Genomic DNA, 15,544 nt, shown 5'->3' with positions numbered 1-15,544 from the left:
AACAGCCATCTTCCTCCCAATTAAGAGATGGAACCAGCTATACACCCATCAACGGTGATCCCACTAAAACCAGCAGGATGAAAATCAAGAACATTACGGAAAGAGGAAAGGAAACAGGTTTCCTGTCCGATAAAGAATATGAATACCTCAATGTGAATCAGCCACGCATTCCGACCATCTATACTTTACCAAAAGTACACAAGGACCCTCTGAAACCACCAGGACGACCAATAATATCGGGGTGTGGGTCTCTTTTGGAACCGGTCTGTAAATATGTGGACTTTTTCCTCAAATCACTCACGGAAACAACTGAAACATATCTAAGAGATACCATGCAGTTAATCAACCTGGTAGAGGGGATGGCTTTTGATAGAAGCAAGCAAATACTGGTGACGATGGACATTGTTTCGCTTTACACAAGCATCTCACAATCACCAGCCCTTGAAACAATGAAAAGAGCCCTGGACAGGAGACCCCAACCCGCTACCGTTCCCACTGAATTTATAATTGAACTTCTGGAGGTGGCAATGACCCAAAACTTTTTTGTTTTTCAAAAAGAATTCTTTATTCAAAGTAAGGGTGTAGCAATAGGGGCTGCCTATCCTCTTCATGGATAATTTTGAACAAAATCACATACTATCACCAGACAACCCATACAGGAACAGTATACCTGAATGGCGAAGATATATTGCTGAAGTTTTCCTAGTATGGACAGGGGAAGAACAAGACCTTACCAACTTTTTCGTTTGGCTTAATTCACAATCTGAGGACATAAAGTTCACTATGCACTCGGATAGGGACACCATTGACTTTTTGGATATCAGTATCAAAGTAAAGGATGATCACCTGTATACCACCTGGTACAGGAAACCTGCAGAGAGAAACACATTACTAAGATACACAAGCCACCATACTAGAGGACTCCGTGACAACCTCCCTTTCGGACAGTTCCTCCGGTTCCGGAGGAACTGCTCATTGAAAGAAGATTTCTTCAAAGAATCAGACAATTTGATCACTCGCCTCCTAGAAAGAGGGTACCCAAAGAGACTTGTCAAGAGAGCCAGAAAAAGGGCCTGGCACAATGACAGAGAAAATTTACTGATGCCAAAACAACACACCACGGGACAAGAAAGAATGATATGCGTAACTACGCATTACACGGGGCAGAGCTTGCCGTCACCGATGGCGGTCGCCTGAGTGAGGAGCTCCACGCCGTCACCTTCAATATCCTTCATTAATCCTGCCTGCATCGAGCTAAAGCCCTGAAAACGGTGAGGAGAGACTCCTGAACGCCTCCAGCACCTGCGGCGGTAGCGGCCCCAGATTCGCCCGGGAGGAAAATATCTGCAGGAGCGGCCCCCAGCGCTCAGGGCCTCGGACTTGAGTAAACTGCTCCCCGGCCTGCGTCGCCCGACGTGCTGCCGGCCTGACTGAGTGAGGAGCTCCGCGCGGTCACCTTCAATATCCTTCGTTAATCCTGCCTGCATCGAGCTAAAGCCCTGAAAACGGCGAGGAGAGACTCCTGAACGCCTCCGGCACCTGCGGCGGTAGCGGCCCCAGATCCGCCCGGGAGGAAAATATCTGCAGGAGCAGCCCCCAGCGCTCAGGGCCTCAGACTTGAGTAAACTGCTCCCCGGCCTGCGTCGCCCGACGTGCGGCCTGACCGGAGGTGTCCGCCCTGGTGCGTTGGAAGGCGGCGGGCGCCCTCGAGGTGAGGCCTTGCCCGGACACAGGACGAGCCGCGGGTGGGTGGTTGGCGTGTCCACCCCCCCCCCCGGACCACTCGAGCCTGCCGCGCGCCCTACCGGCGCTGCCATCCGCTCTGGGGACACTTGCGGGACTTGGCGTTCATCGGCTCCGGCCCTGCCCGCCGCAATTTTAAGGACGTGCACCTCCTGCACCCCCTACTGTGGCCCTCAGCACTCACAGGCATGGGGTTGATGCTGCCGCCATAACGCACTGAGCGCCGGCCGCTAGCCACTGGAGCGGGACGCTGGGCGGGCCTGGCCCCCTTTGACACCGGACTTGGCCCCTTCACCCCTGCATGGCCTTCCGATGCGGCACTGGTGAATATAGCGACACACGGGTGTTGGACCCCCGCACCTATCACTGTTGATGTGGTGTGCCTGGGGGGGGCGGGGGGGACGGCGCGCCGGGACACTGCACCTGCGACCCCTGAGCCACGTGCTGCCGTCTCGCGCGGCAGTTGAGGGAGCCCTACAGTCCCCTGTCACCGCACTTGGGCTGACGGCGCAGACCAACGGTCCCCCAGTTACTGGAAGGAGTCCTTTGCTGAAGGCGGTAGCCGTAAGTGGTACCAAGCGAGCTCGCGGTGCTGCCGCCCCTGCAGTCCACACTGCCATTTTGAGCGCCAAAGAGTGAAGCGCTGTACACGCTGACCAACAGTCTTTGAGGGTGCAGAGGAGTGGCGATCCCTTCAAGCGCACCGGAGCGAGCTGACGCGAGGCCAACCGCTGGAATACCACACCGAAGTCCAAGTCCGAACAAGTGCCGTGAAGCCGGACGTCACCGTGGCCTGCCTGACCGCCATGGGCAAGGGCGACAAGACACAGACAAAGTTGGCCTTCGAGCAACGATGGGCGAAAGCGCCCGACTCTACAGTGCCTGCACCGACTCAGCAGAACAAGGTACAGGAGGGCACGATGTATTCGGACATTAAAGATCTGCTGATTACAATGGAGAAAGGCCTTCAGGACAGCATTGTGTCCATAGGATCCAAGATTGACGCCCTAACGTACCGAATGGATCGCATGTCAGAGAGGGTGGACAAACACGCAGAACGACTCGACATGTCGGAGAGGCGTCTGACTGAAGTCGAAGAAGCACAGACTGAATTGGACAAAGACCGCAAACAGTTCAGCAAACTGCTACAGGTCATACAAGATAAGTCAGAAGACTTGGAAGCCCGCTCGAGGCGCTCGAACATACGCATCAAGGGGGTTGCGGAGACGACGCAAACTGGGAAGATGGAGCTGTTTGTCGAGAAACTCCTGATCGCCCTGCTGGGAGACGATGTCTTCTCGCCAATGTTCATCGTGGAGAGGGCACACTGCACGTTGGGTCCACGCCCGCTCCCGGGGCCACCCCCAAGGCCGATAATTGCAAAACTTTTGAATTATAGAGACAGGGACACTGCGTTGCGTGTAGCAAGAGAGAAAGGAAAGCTACAATTTGAAGGCATGGACGTCTCCTTATACCCAGACTTCACCGCGAAGGTACAGGAGGAACGGCGGCACTTTGCTCCATTTAAGCAGCAGCTCCGTGAACTTGGGCTGGATTACGCCATGTTGAACCCGGGAAAGCTTCGAATTAACAGACAAGGACATTCGCACTTTTTTACGGACCCTAGAGAACTACAGAAGTCTCTGAAGGTGCGGGCTAAGGAACGAAAGGGCAACCCCGTGAGCCGAACTGGGGAGCAAGATGATAACAGCCATTTGGACGAACAGGAATAGACTGACTGTCATAGTTTCGAACACTACAACTGTTGAACCAAGAGGTGAAACGACACCGGTGTAGGAGCGGAAGACTTTGCTGCGATGAACTCTGCTCCCTGAGCAACTCCGAACTACGAGACCTACTGGGGCGACTGAGCGGACTGCCGACTCGAGGCTGGGTGAGATCTTTCCATTAGTTGTACACTGCATTGTAGACTGGAGTCATCAGCCTGCCTCTCACAGAGGTTGCTCCCGCGTACCACTTAAAGTATATATTTTTTGGTTGGCCCAGCTGATGCTGCACGGTGGAGGGATGGTATTGGCTGGTGCACTGAGGGCTTGTTTTCTGCTCATGCTGACGGACACTACTAAGGTGACGGCGCTGGGGCGACTTTGAGGCACACATTGCTGAAGTACTGTTATTTGCTTTCTTGGCGACCTCTGCCCTAGCGCTTTAAGCACTGGTGGCCTCTAAAGGGGCCTGTTTGGGATTGTTTGCACTGTTAGTGGGGGGGGAGGGGTGTCTCATTATGCTAGGCCGAATTGGGGTTGGTCTGCTGTGGGTGGGGGAGGGAAGTTTTTTGTGGATGGGGAATTGTTATAAAAAAAAACCACAAAAAAAACTACGCATTGCACAAGGGGCAACGAAATCAAAAGGACAATTAACAAACACTGGGGCCTTGCCTCAGACACCATAGAGATGTCGGAACCTCCCATGCATGCATTCAAAAAAGCCAAAAACATCAAGGACCACGTTGTCCGCTCACTTTTCGACACGGCCACTACCCCAACTATCTAAACAATGTGGAACCTGCCGGAGGTGGTAGGCCACTATAAGTGTACGAAGTGTAAAGCCTGCACAATGTGCGTAGAAACCAAGACATTGAAATACAGAAACCACACCATCAACCTTAAGTCACACACCAACTGCAACACCACAGATGTGATATATGCAATTCTGTGCCCTTGTGATCTAATGTATGTAGGCCAAACCAAGCAAAAGGTGAAAAACCGGATCCTACAGCATTGCAGCAGAATAAGGTGTACTACGGTGGGAGCCCCCATGGTTGAACATTACTCTACCGAAATACATACACCGGAATCTCTCAGATGGATAGTGTTAGAAAGGGTCACTTTAGGCCAAAGAGGAGGAGATCTTAGCCCAATCTTGAACCTTAGGGAATGCAAATGGATGCATTTACTAGACACAGTGACCAATGGTCTCAATGAACTGGATGCCACTTACGCCCAAATGGCAGGCCTGCAAGCAGAACAAGTGAACATTTAGACCTTTGCTATTCATTTAGAACTTGAGATGACAGAACAGACATTAGTCACACAGTAGCTACGTCCTAATACACACAGGGGTGATGTCATAACAATGATTGCATCTTTAACATCGGTGTATCTATAACATGAACTATTCTGTATTACTATTATCTCTTGTTCTAGGCAGTTTATACATGGCTACAATGTTTGTCTACTTATGCATTTACCACAACCAGATCTCAATTGCTCTAGGCAATCGTTACCTGTTTACAATACGTGTTTACAATTACAACAGCATATATGTAAATATTTGTCTCCAATCACAATAGTAAATCATGTACGTGCACAATGATGCTATCTAGACATTGTTCCAGCAGACTTTATTGTAACCCACATGCTTAATCGGATTAAGTACCTGTATACAGATGTATTTACCATGACCACACTTCATTAGCTTTGGGCCATTTTGGACCCGCAGTACTATAACAGAACAAATGGAGTGCATGACTGACGATAGTATGTCTATGACCACAGTCTTAATCACAGATAATGTGAATCGTCAATATACAGTGTTTATCCACTTGTCAAAACATATGTTGTTTCCACTTGACATGGTACCACCCGCTGTTCGACCATTTGTTGCCAGCCATAGTCCCACTATACGGATGACAAACATACCGCCCTAACGTGGCACCGTGAATTGCCTTTTCCACCATTTTACGCGTTACCAGGGTAACACGTTCCTAACATGCCGGGGGAAGACACACCCCTCTCTGCTCCCATTTGCTAAAGGGGTGACGAGCCTCTAACTAGCACCCAGCGGCTGCACCTCGCGGTGCAGACAAGCCTTTTTCAGCTTTTAACTTACGGGGCAATCACGAGCGGGATCACCTACAAGTATCATTGAGGAACGAGAGAGTTAAGAGCCGCACGCGCTAACCGCTGCTATTTTGACCCCTCCTCCGCATGTAGATTCTCTGTGCGTAGACTTTTAATGCCTTTCTGAGGATGATCGATGGGGTGAGGCCACTTTATGTAATTTCTGTCGGTGAGGGGGGACTAGGTGAACTTTTACGCCCTCAACCCGGACACGGTTTTTGGCAATAGCACGTTTGATATGTTATAATGCCTGTCTTTCAAGTTGGAGTGAGGCGGTGAGGCAAGGCCACGGAATTGAGTATCGCTGCTGGTGCGGCATGACAAGTCCCGCACTAACGCCTCCATTCCTGATACGGTACCTGGCAATAGCACACTTAACGTCTTTTGCCTCATATTAGCCCGGATGCAGCGCTCACTTAAGCACATCCTACGTTTAGTTATTCGATTATGTCGATGCTCAGGAGTATTGCATGTTTACGGACCACTATCACCGTCCCTTACATCGATCACTACAATGCAACACACCTCTTAGTGGTTTTAGTAGTGTGTCCATGCCTAAGTTTCCTTCTTTGTTAGTCGTTTTGCTTACTAGTCGCTATTTATTTAGATAGCCCTGACCCGCTCTTCTAATTCCACTGCGCCTTTGCCCACTAACTTGTATCGGTTTTAACTAAGAATGTTAGACTTTCCTCTGATCCAGAACCCCTGTCTCTTCCCCACAGACTCTATCTATTGACTGTTGGCAACTCATATCGGGAGATTGATGACCCCGGATTACGCTATCACAGCTGAGTGAGTCGCTGTACCACTTACATGGTACATGAGGTGTCTGAATTTTCCTACCTCATTGTAACACTGAGATTCTTTATGTCACTGCAGATGCTAAGGAACCATTGTGTGGCTCAATAGGATCATTCATTGATTGAATCTCCTATCTCAAGTAGGTCCCACTCTGAATACCTACTTATTTTCTTTCACCACATACAGTTCGCAGACTGAACCATTTTCATTACTCCTAGGTGCTCTTTACCTTGTCCTGACGAAGACCCCACAACGAGGAATAACTCACCCTCTACCTACAGGGGTCGAAACGTAGACCATCTACAGCATACCTCCAAATCCATAGGAATACATGTTCAAATAATATGTACCTATGTGCTATGGATACATGGGAACTCTAGACCTATACCAGGCTGGAAAGGTCCTATTGTAATTTAACAATGATTGTGTCTATGTCACTATACCTTTACCCTGTCCCTCACTCACCAATTCACCCCCATTACCTAAATACCCCTTTTTTCCTCTATCACACTGTGAGCACTGTAAATATTATATACACCAGGAACGTATTTAAACAGATACATGCAGTAACATTAATGTTTTGATTCATAATTGCATTTAATGAATGTACCATTTGTGGAAATTACATTTCCCCCCTTTTCTATTGAATTGACTCAGAATCCTATGTGGTGAATTGAATTGTTTATCCGTATATGTTTAATTTAAATGAACTACCATGACCATTTTCTGAACGTAACGTACTATTTACTCAGGCCGGGTAGTTGTTTTTGGGTATACCCCGTTAAAACTTAACACCATCTTCCTAAACTTGGCTGAAGTGGGAGGGGAGTTTCGAGGAACGAATCTGCTCTGTCAGAAGCAAAGCAGAAGTGCTGTGCACCACAGATGACATGAGAAAGTTGAAGGCCAGAATGTCGAACGACTGCCAAATGAAGTGCCCAGGTGTGAGACTGAAGACACATTCTGCAGAGGATATTAAAATAATGAACAGAGAATGTTAAATTTTGTATCGTATGTAATAAAGTGAGAATGAGCTGGGAACCATACCCTGGGAACAAATGCAAATAAATGAATTAGTTGAATTAAAGGTGAGGTCATAGTGGTGTGACAACGCCACCTCCCAGCCCACCAATCCGTTTGCGAGTTTTATGAAAGTTTGCAACAATTGTGGGATGGACATTTTAGTTTTAGGATATAATTGGGGTGCCTTTAGGGGTGTGATTAGAGCTTAGGCTGGCAGGAGAGAAAGAGGGGAGATGTGTCGCTGTCCGTTGGTTTGCAGAGAGGCCTGGCTGTTCCTGACCGGTCCTGTCCATGTCCTTTTACCTTTTGTTTCCTGATTCTATTTCAGGGAACACCCACCATCTCCTAAGCCGAGGGGGTAGATTTCACAACAGACCGATAGGTTTGTATTTAGTCTAAGTCGTTCTCACAATTTTACTTATTGATGTATTTTGTCTCTCAAAATGTTGTCTCTCCACATATTCACTCCGTCAACGATATATTGATATGTATTATTTAGATGAAACTATTGTCTCTTCATCTATCCCCTCCGTTAGGTGCATTATGTTTCGCATATATTTTTGCTGAAACTTTTGCCTCTTACTCTATCCACTCCTTCACAGCAAAAAGCCATTGCTTTTTTGTGGATGAGTTTGTATTCATTTTAAGTTGCATATGTACATTTTTTCCTTTCGGGAGCTTCAGTGTTTGTAATTTGTGACCAAATGCAGTTGAGCATAACCTTTATTATTGGAGATAAAATTCATGATTAACTTTACCGAGAGTCTGTGATCATTTAATTGACTAAATGGTTGGTAAGTTAGCAGTTATCATTGCCATCAACTATTCAACTAATTGGTCCATCGACCAAGTGGAAGGAAAGTTGATGTAAAGTTAGCTATGATGTATCATTTAAATCTATGAAAAGGAAAGAATTAAAAGTACATATAAATTGACCCCAACGCATCAGGGATTCTGGGTGACTGTGTATGGGCCATTGTAGTATGATGTTATTGAGTATTGATCCCTGATCAATTATTGGTGTTGCGCTGGATCAGTTGTAATAAGCACACTAAACTAAATTACATCTACACAACTCACACTTGATCACTAAGGAAAGAAACTAAGCCACAGTGATTAACATAGGGATGTATGGTTTGCTCAAAGAGGCAAACAAGGGTTTGAAAGCAACACACATAAATACACTGCAACACCTTTAGTCGCAGGGGACTACAATTTTCGTGCATTGTCAGCTTTCGGTCCTCACAGCATTATAATATGCTCTGTGAAGTCTAAGCTTTTACGTTTCAAATGCATGAGCTATATTGAGGAAGATTGTGCGTTTTAGGCACGTGGGCTTCTTTATGGATTTTTTTTTCCTCTGGAAAAAAAAATATAAAGAAGAAAAACATCTTAATATTAGCCATACACATCATGTACACAACTAAGCCGAAAGGCACATTTTACAGGACTGTCAATTAGGTAATCTAACCGAAGGAAATAAACCTGATTAGCAATACAATGGGGTCATAAAGTACCTGGGCGTTTTTCACAAGGACAAATAAAAATGTTCAGAGGAGCTGAAAAAACTGACGAGACGAACGTGATTATCAAAACAATGATGGAGGCACACGACAGATTGGTCTGAGAAACCTGATCGCTTGTCCCCTGCTGCTAGTATGATATAGATAAGAGTTGTGGCTTGTAATCCAAGACACATTTAACCAAATATATTTACGCAGACCATTTGAGAAAACGGTTTCCTCCCACGAATGTCAGCTAAACTAGTATAACTTGCCAAGGCAGGATTGTGTATTTTGAACTAAAAAAAAAAAGTGTCAGAAATGCAAAAGGTCAAGTGATTTATGACCGATCTGTTTTTTTATGAGGAAACATTCTCGAATAGAAGTCACAGAAAACCGTCCCTTGTCCTTAGCGACAGATGATGTGGTTATTTTGGGGGAAACAGAGAGGGTACTCTGTGATATACCATGTCTCGTTGACGGTGCTCAGGGCAGGGAAACCCTGGGACCATAAGTGCTGAGAGGCAGAGGCATGCAACAGTGGGTGCAATATCTGAGCTCACCTTCATGGCATACAATTTACCAGTGGCCTTTCTGCGAGCTAAGTACACCTTGCCAAATGCCCCTCGGCTGATGGGCTTCACGATGGCGAAGTCCTCGATGGGAGGTGGCCTGGGTACAGTGATCTTCGTACCCCCGCCTGGGGTCGCCATTCTCTCCACTGTCTCCTCTATGTCAGCGGTCACAGCTCCCATTACAAGGGGCCACAGTGTGCTCCATACGATACAACAACAAACCCCAGCGAAAACCAATGTCTACCCGCCAAGCAGTTCAAAGCTCAAGGCACCGCCCATTGCACACTAGCCTATCAACGGGAACCAGTAAACACAGAAGAACAATCACAGGCTTGTATGGCGGCCATGTTCAACTGCTACTGGCTCTGCCAAAGTTAATCTTAAATTACAGCGACAAAGCAATAAGGTGGTTTAGGGAACGTAACGTAGTTACATACATTAAGATTTATAAAGCATGCATTTAAAATAACTATGATCGAATTTTCTATTGAAACGGTATTTAAAAACTCTAACATTCTTTATAAACAGTTCTTGTTGAATTTAAATAGAAAATGTAAAATGTTGTTTTCAATAGCCACGCCAGCCTTCTAAACTCGTGGCTGCCCTTACAGAGAAGTCCCCCAGAAATCATATGTTTAGCAGCCATGGTCACCCTCTTCCTGTTCTGACGCCTATGTCCTTGGCGATACGCTGCTGATGTCGTTCGAAGTGGAGATTGCGTAGTTGAGTTAGTCTCAGTAAATAAAGACGCTGCCTGCCTGAGGAAGAACAGAACTATCAAGAAAACGTGGCGTTGATGCTGGACGGCCTTATTTTCGTGATCATCTTTTTCCGCCCATCTACTTTATCTTGCAGAAGAGACATCTTAAGTATTTTTGGGACCGGGGCAGAATGTATTTTGGGGGCCCCTGTTCGGAACATCTTTGAATTTATGATCCAATTTCGCGTGCCTTTGGCCAGGGCACTGACAATGAACAGGTGAAGCGTGTCCAAATTCTAAAGTTGTTACATCTAATATTCAGGGATAGTGACGTGTGTTTTCAGTATTGTAACACTAAAATACTGCAAATAATGTCTTTGACACCCACCCGTTTCTTATATGTTTTGTTCTTAAAAAAACTTTTTAAGGGATATTTCATGAATCATTTAACACATTTCTCTGCGGAATGTCTGTAATAGATTCTAACGCCATTCACATTACAAATTAAAGAGAAACAGTATTTTAAACTATCTGTTTAAGAAATTTTCAAGGTCATCAGGGCAAGACTTCAGTTAGGACAGAGCTGGCTCTATCAGGGGCCCCCCTGAAAGGCTGGGGCCCTGGGACAGCGCCCACATTGCCCATGCCTTAAAATTTCTCTGCCTTGCAGCACTTTACCCAGGGATTTTATTCCTAAACTTCAGCACTTTAACCTTGTGTTCGCCAGCCCTCTTGCTAAACCCTTCTTTGGCCTGGCTTGACAGCGCAGAGGTCTTTAAACTTTTTTGCTCTGAGCCTCCCTTAGCAATATATTTAAGGTGTGGCCTCCCTCAAAAGCTTTATGGCAAGGATTGACTGAGCAGGAAGGACATGACTGAGTACAGGAAACTGGGCGTATGAAATCATTTCAGGATTACTTTTTCTATAGCTCATAAACCTCACTAAATATGAGACTTAGAAAACAGCAAATGAATCCATCAAAAACAAATATTGACCCCAAAATACTGCTCTCCATAATTGTGGTGTTGTGAGCCCCTCCCACTCCTGGCCCCAATGCAAATACACCTGCATTAGTAATAACTGTAGTCCTGAGTAGCAGGCTGTCTCCTCTGCCTCTCACACCTTCCCCACCATGCCTCACCATCACTCAAATCTTAAAATGGGCCCATAATCCCCATCAGAAAAAAGAGTTCCCCTTTTTCTGCAAGGGTGCCCCCGCTCCTAACCCTAGATGTACAACTAAGCTTCCATGCCTCCTTTTCAAAGAAGACAATCATAATTGCAGTGGTCCTCTCAGACCCCTGGGCCCCAGTTATGCTGCATCTGCGTCATTAATGAAAACTACTGCCTTTTAAAGAGGGCAGTCTCTTCTGCCCATGTTAACAACATTGATTCCCACCTTGCCATTCTAAACTCCTTGCCATCTTTCTGAGGCCAAATAAAGGTGTCTCCTCTGCTTTAATTTTCCCATTCCACAGGCCATTGCCCTGAGGCCCACATCAACACTGGCAAGTTTATTTATTTTAATTTTAAAAGTTTTATATAGCGCTGGCTAGACCCGTAAGTATCAGAGCGCTTTACATGAGGATAAGCAAGTTAAAGATTACATAATTCAGTTACAGATTCCATGTATAGACATATGAGAAAGATCGAGGGAAGGAAACATAACGGGGAGGAGGGAAGGAAACATAACGGGTAGGCGAGGAAAACAATGTCAGATGTCTGGCTGGGTAGGTGACGGCCGAAGGGTTGAACCAGGGTCAAACTCCTTTATAGCTGCATAGGACAGCTCCACCGGGCATCAGCCAAAGTTGTTCGGACTCTGCAGTGAGAACAGACAGACGAAAAACATGCTATTACACGATAACGTAAGGTATTTTCGTGTTACGTAGGAAAGACAAAATGTCTTATGTGGAATGGAAGGTAGAGGGAGGGAAAGGTAAACAGGGGAAAAAGGAATGCAGATAGCGTCAGGCAGACCAGAGGGGGGAAGGGACTTCAGGGGAAACAAGCGGTCAAAGTGAAAGAAAGACAAGACCGTGAAGCAGAGTTAAGAACAATGTCCGATGTCCGTCTGGGTAGGTGACTGCCGAGAGGGTGAACCCTAGCCAGACTCCTCTATAGCTGCATAGGACAGCTCCACTGGGCATTGGCCAAGGTTGGACTCCGCTGTGAGAACAGACAGTAGAAAAACATGAGATTACATAATAACATAGGTTATTTTCAAGTTACACAGCAAATACCAAAATCTCTTATGTGGAATGGAAGGTAGAGGGGGAAAGGTAAACAGGGGAAAAGGAATACAGATTGCGTCAGGCAGACCAGAGGGGGAAGGGACTTCTGGGGAAACAAGCAGTCAAAGTGAATGATAGACAAGACCGTGAAGCACCATTAAAAACAATGTCTGATGTCCGACTGGCTAGGTGACGGCCAAGGGGGTGAACCATGGCCAGACTCCTCTATAGCTGCATAGGACAGCTCCACCGGGTAACGGCCAATGGTTCTCGGGATCAGCGGTAATTACAAACAGATTCGGTTTTTCACCCATGGGGCATCAACATAGTTCAATCGAAGGCATCTGTCCCGGTGTAATTGGGAAACACCCTTCGCTTCGTCTACCCGCTAGCCTAAGTCTGCAGATTGTGGGACAACTCATTGTTCTTGCCTTCAGGCCTCTAGTCTCTAGATCTAGGATCAAGGTCAGTACGTGGGGGAGCCCCCATCTACTTGCCAGTGACATGTCCTACCTTTCTCTTCATAGTCTAGAATAGGTCTTGAACCAAAGAGCCCTTGAGCTACTCAGGAAGTCAGCTCTGTTTTCCAAGTGAACATGAAAGATCAAAATTGGTGACCCACCACATAGCCCCAAATGGTGCCCAGTGAAAAGACCCATGTTACAGTGAATATGCTCCTCCCTGTATCTTGATTGCAGCTCCAGATAGATAACAAGTAGATTCATATCATCAGCTCCAGAGCATTGCTCTGATGATTTAAGTAGCCAGCCCCAAAACCTCATCTGTGCAGCAAGCCCTGGAGCTCCGCTCCTTTGCGTAGCACCCTCACAGCAGGGGGCGGAGGTCACAGCAATTCCAGAGCAGTCTCAGACCCTAAGCAACAAGCGTGAGCCAAACCTCCAGGCTCTCCCCACGTACAAACAGCATAAATAACACTGCCCTCAAGGGACCGGAGAGGCTCTTTGCATGCCGTAAAATGACTCGGGCTTTGAGAAGGGTCTTACGCCGGCCGGGCTCTGCTCCGCTGAGGCGTTCGAGGCTCACCTTTGTATGTTGGGTGTAGCGGCCGGGCTTCGCTCCGCCGAGCGACTCACCCCCTCTGCTTTCCTGTCTGGCCGGGCTTTGCTCCGCTGGTCAGGACTACGGTTCCCAGCCACCCCAACCCAGGACGCCGGCACTGTCATCATCCTGCGCCAGGAGGCGCATAAAGATCAGCGTGCTCTCGAGGACCTTGTGCTGCTTTGAGAAGGGTCTCACGCCAGTCGGGCTCTGCTCCGCTGAGGCGTTCGAGGCTCACCTTTGCTTGTTGGGTGTAGCGGCCTGGCTTCGCTCCGCCGAGCGACCCACCCCCTCTGCTTTCCTGTCTGGCCGGGCTTTGCTCCGCTGGTCAGGACTGCGGTTCCCAGCAGCCCCAACCCAGGACGCCGCCACTGTCATCATCCTGCGCCAGGAGGCGCATAAAGATCAGCGTGCTATCTCGTCCCGCGAGGACGCGCGCAGGACGTGCCGAGCTAAGCCCGGGCAAAGGGCAGGCCGTCTGTGGCCGTCCGGGACCGGTCGCGGCTGGGCTGGGACATTCCTCTTGGCAGGATTCCTTTCATAGTTCCTGATTTGTCAGGCTATCGATACAACTGGACTGGTAACTAACATCTGAAGTCTTCCTTGTGCTTCCCACTTATATGGGATTTATTTATTGTTAGCTTGACTTATCATTGTGGTTGTACTATATTCATATGCAACATGGGTAAGAATACACCTGTCGCTCAAGGGCCAAAAAATAGGAAGGTTACAACAACTTCCTCCACTACCCCCTTACCTAGTCTTACTGAGATTGATAAAATGCTGCAGAAGACCATTGGGGTGGTGGTAACAGCTATCGAGAATAGGGAAAGACGTTTCTCTCTCCCCTCCAGTCTGCCACCACTCATGCAATCAGATAATACATCTATGGCATTGGGCAATTCGTCGGATTTATTACTTGCAGTATCTTTAGCAGGGTTTCCTGGAGCAGAGATTAATGAGTACCGCCCTGAACAGGAAAGAACCCCAATTGAATGCTCAAAATCAGGAAGTAGACTTTCGTCAACTCCGACCATGTTGTCACCAAGTAGGAATGTGAATGTGAGTCCAGCCCCCTCTTTTCTTATTGTTGACGATCCGGGGGAAGTAGAAGGCCATGATGGGGACAGGGAAAATATTGAGAGACCACCAGTACGAACAAGGGGGCAAAAAGCGAAGTATAAACTCAAACATACTACAAATGAGTTACCAATAAGCAAACAGACAGCTAAAGGTAGTAGGAAACAACAGAGGGAAGCTCACAATAATAATATAGGACAAAGTGGTAATAAGGGCACGGATCAGTCATACTGTTACTAAAATTCCTGAGTCAAGTACAGAGTTGGGGAACGTAGGTTTTTGGGTGAGAATGGAGACTTTGCTTTCCACTCTATTAGGACCCATTAACTCCCAAGATCTCAAATATTGAAAAAAGGCTGGGTGCTATGGATGTGCAATTGGCAAAAATTACTAATGCAGAGAGTAATAACAACGGAATTAAAGCCAGAAATAATAACAAGAATCAAAAAGTAATCGTGCATAATCAAAGCCCTGCTCTGATCCCGTGTACGAGCAAAACTATAGCGACTACGCAACCTGCAGTGAAACAGCCATTAAAACCTAGCTCATCAAAGGAGGCTGGCCTAGGAGAAGCATTTTTAGTCACAGGCAACAACAAAACGATACCTACTGATAGGTAGTTAGGGGCACGAAAAATTGTCCAGTAGACAATGATGAACAGAACATAGCAACTAGAGCAAGACAGGTCCCGGCCCGCATTAACTTACCACCGGAATGCGGGGCCTATGTTGCGGTTTTAGTTAATGTCCCTAAACTAAGAAATGATCAAACGGAAAATTCTGCGAGCCAAAAAAATAGAATCCTCCATTGGTTATCTGAAAATTGTAATTTCCCAATGGAGGAAGCTAATCAAATTATCCTAACACAAAGAGGGGGGCGGGTGGGTCCACTCAGGAAAAAATGTGATGGGGACTGCATAATCATAAACTTCAGATCACCATATTGGGCCCAGAATATGCTGGCT

General features: G+C 47.0%; 1 protein-coding gene and 1 long non-coding RNA gene across 6 annotated transcripts in view; one reads left to right on the top strand and one right to left on the bottom strand.

Moving 5' to 3' along the window:
* The window catches only part of MASTL (microtubule associated serine/threonine kinase like), a 293,083-nt gene extending 283,306 nt beyond the window's left edge, over positions 1-9,777 (bottom strand). For both annotated transcript variants that reach the window (XM_078663403.1, XM_078663404.1), the window contains exon 1: positions 9,496-9,777. In XM_078663403.1, the coding sequence (XP_078519529.1) occupies positions 9,496-9,687 (192 nt within the window). In that variant the 5' untranslated portion in view covers positions 9,688-9,777. The remainder of the gene's footprint in view (positions 1-9,495) is intronic.
* A 476-nt stretch (positions 9,778-10,253) lies between these two features.
* Positions 10,254-15,544, top strand: part of LOC144784542 (uncharacterized) — a 346,194-nt gene continuing 340,903 nt past the window's right edge. For all 4 annotated transcript variants that reach the window (XR_013601674.1, XR_013601676.1, XR_013601675.1 and 1 more), the window contains exon 1: positions 10,254-10,485. This is a non-coding gene — a long non-coding RNA (uncharacterized LOC144784542). The remainder of the gene's footprint in view (positions 10,486-15,544) is intronic.

Source organism: Lissotriton helveticus, chromosome 10, assembly GCF_964261635.1.
Source record: "Lissotriton helveticus chromosome 10, aLisHel1.1, whole genome shotgun sequence".
Lineage (NCBI taxonomy): Eukaryota > Metazoa > Chordata > Amphibia > Caudata > Salamandridae > Lissotriton > Lissotriton helveticus.
The sequence above is the reverse complement of the archived record's forward strand: the minus strand, read 5'-3'. Positions and strand labels throughout refer to the sequence as shown.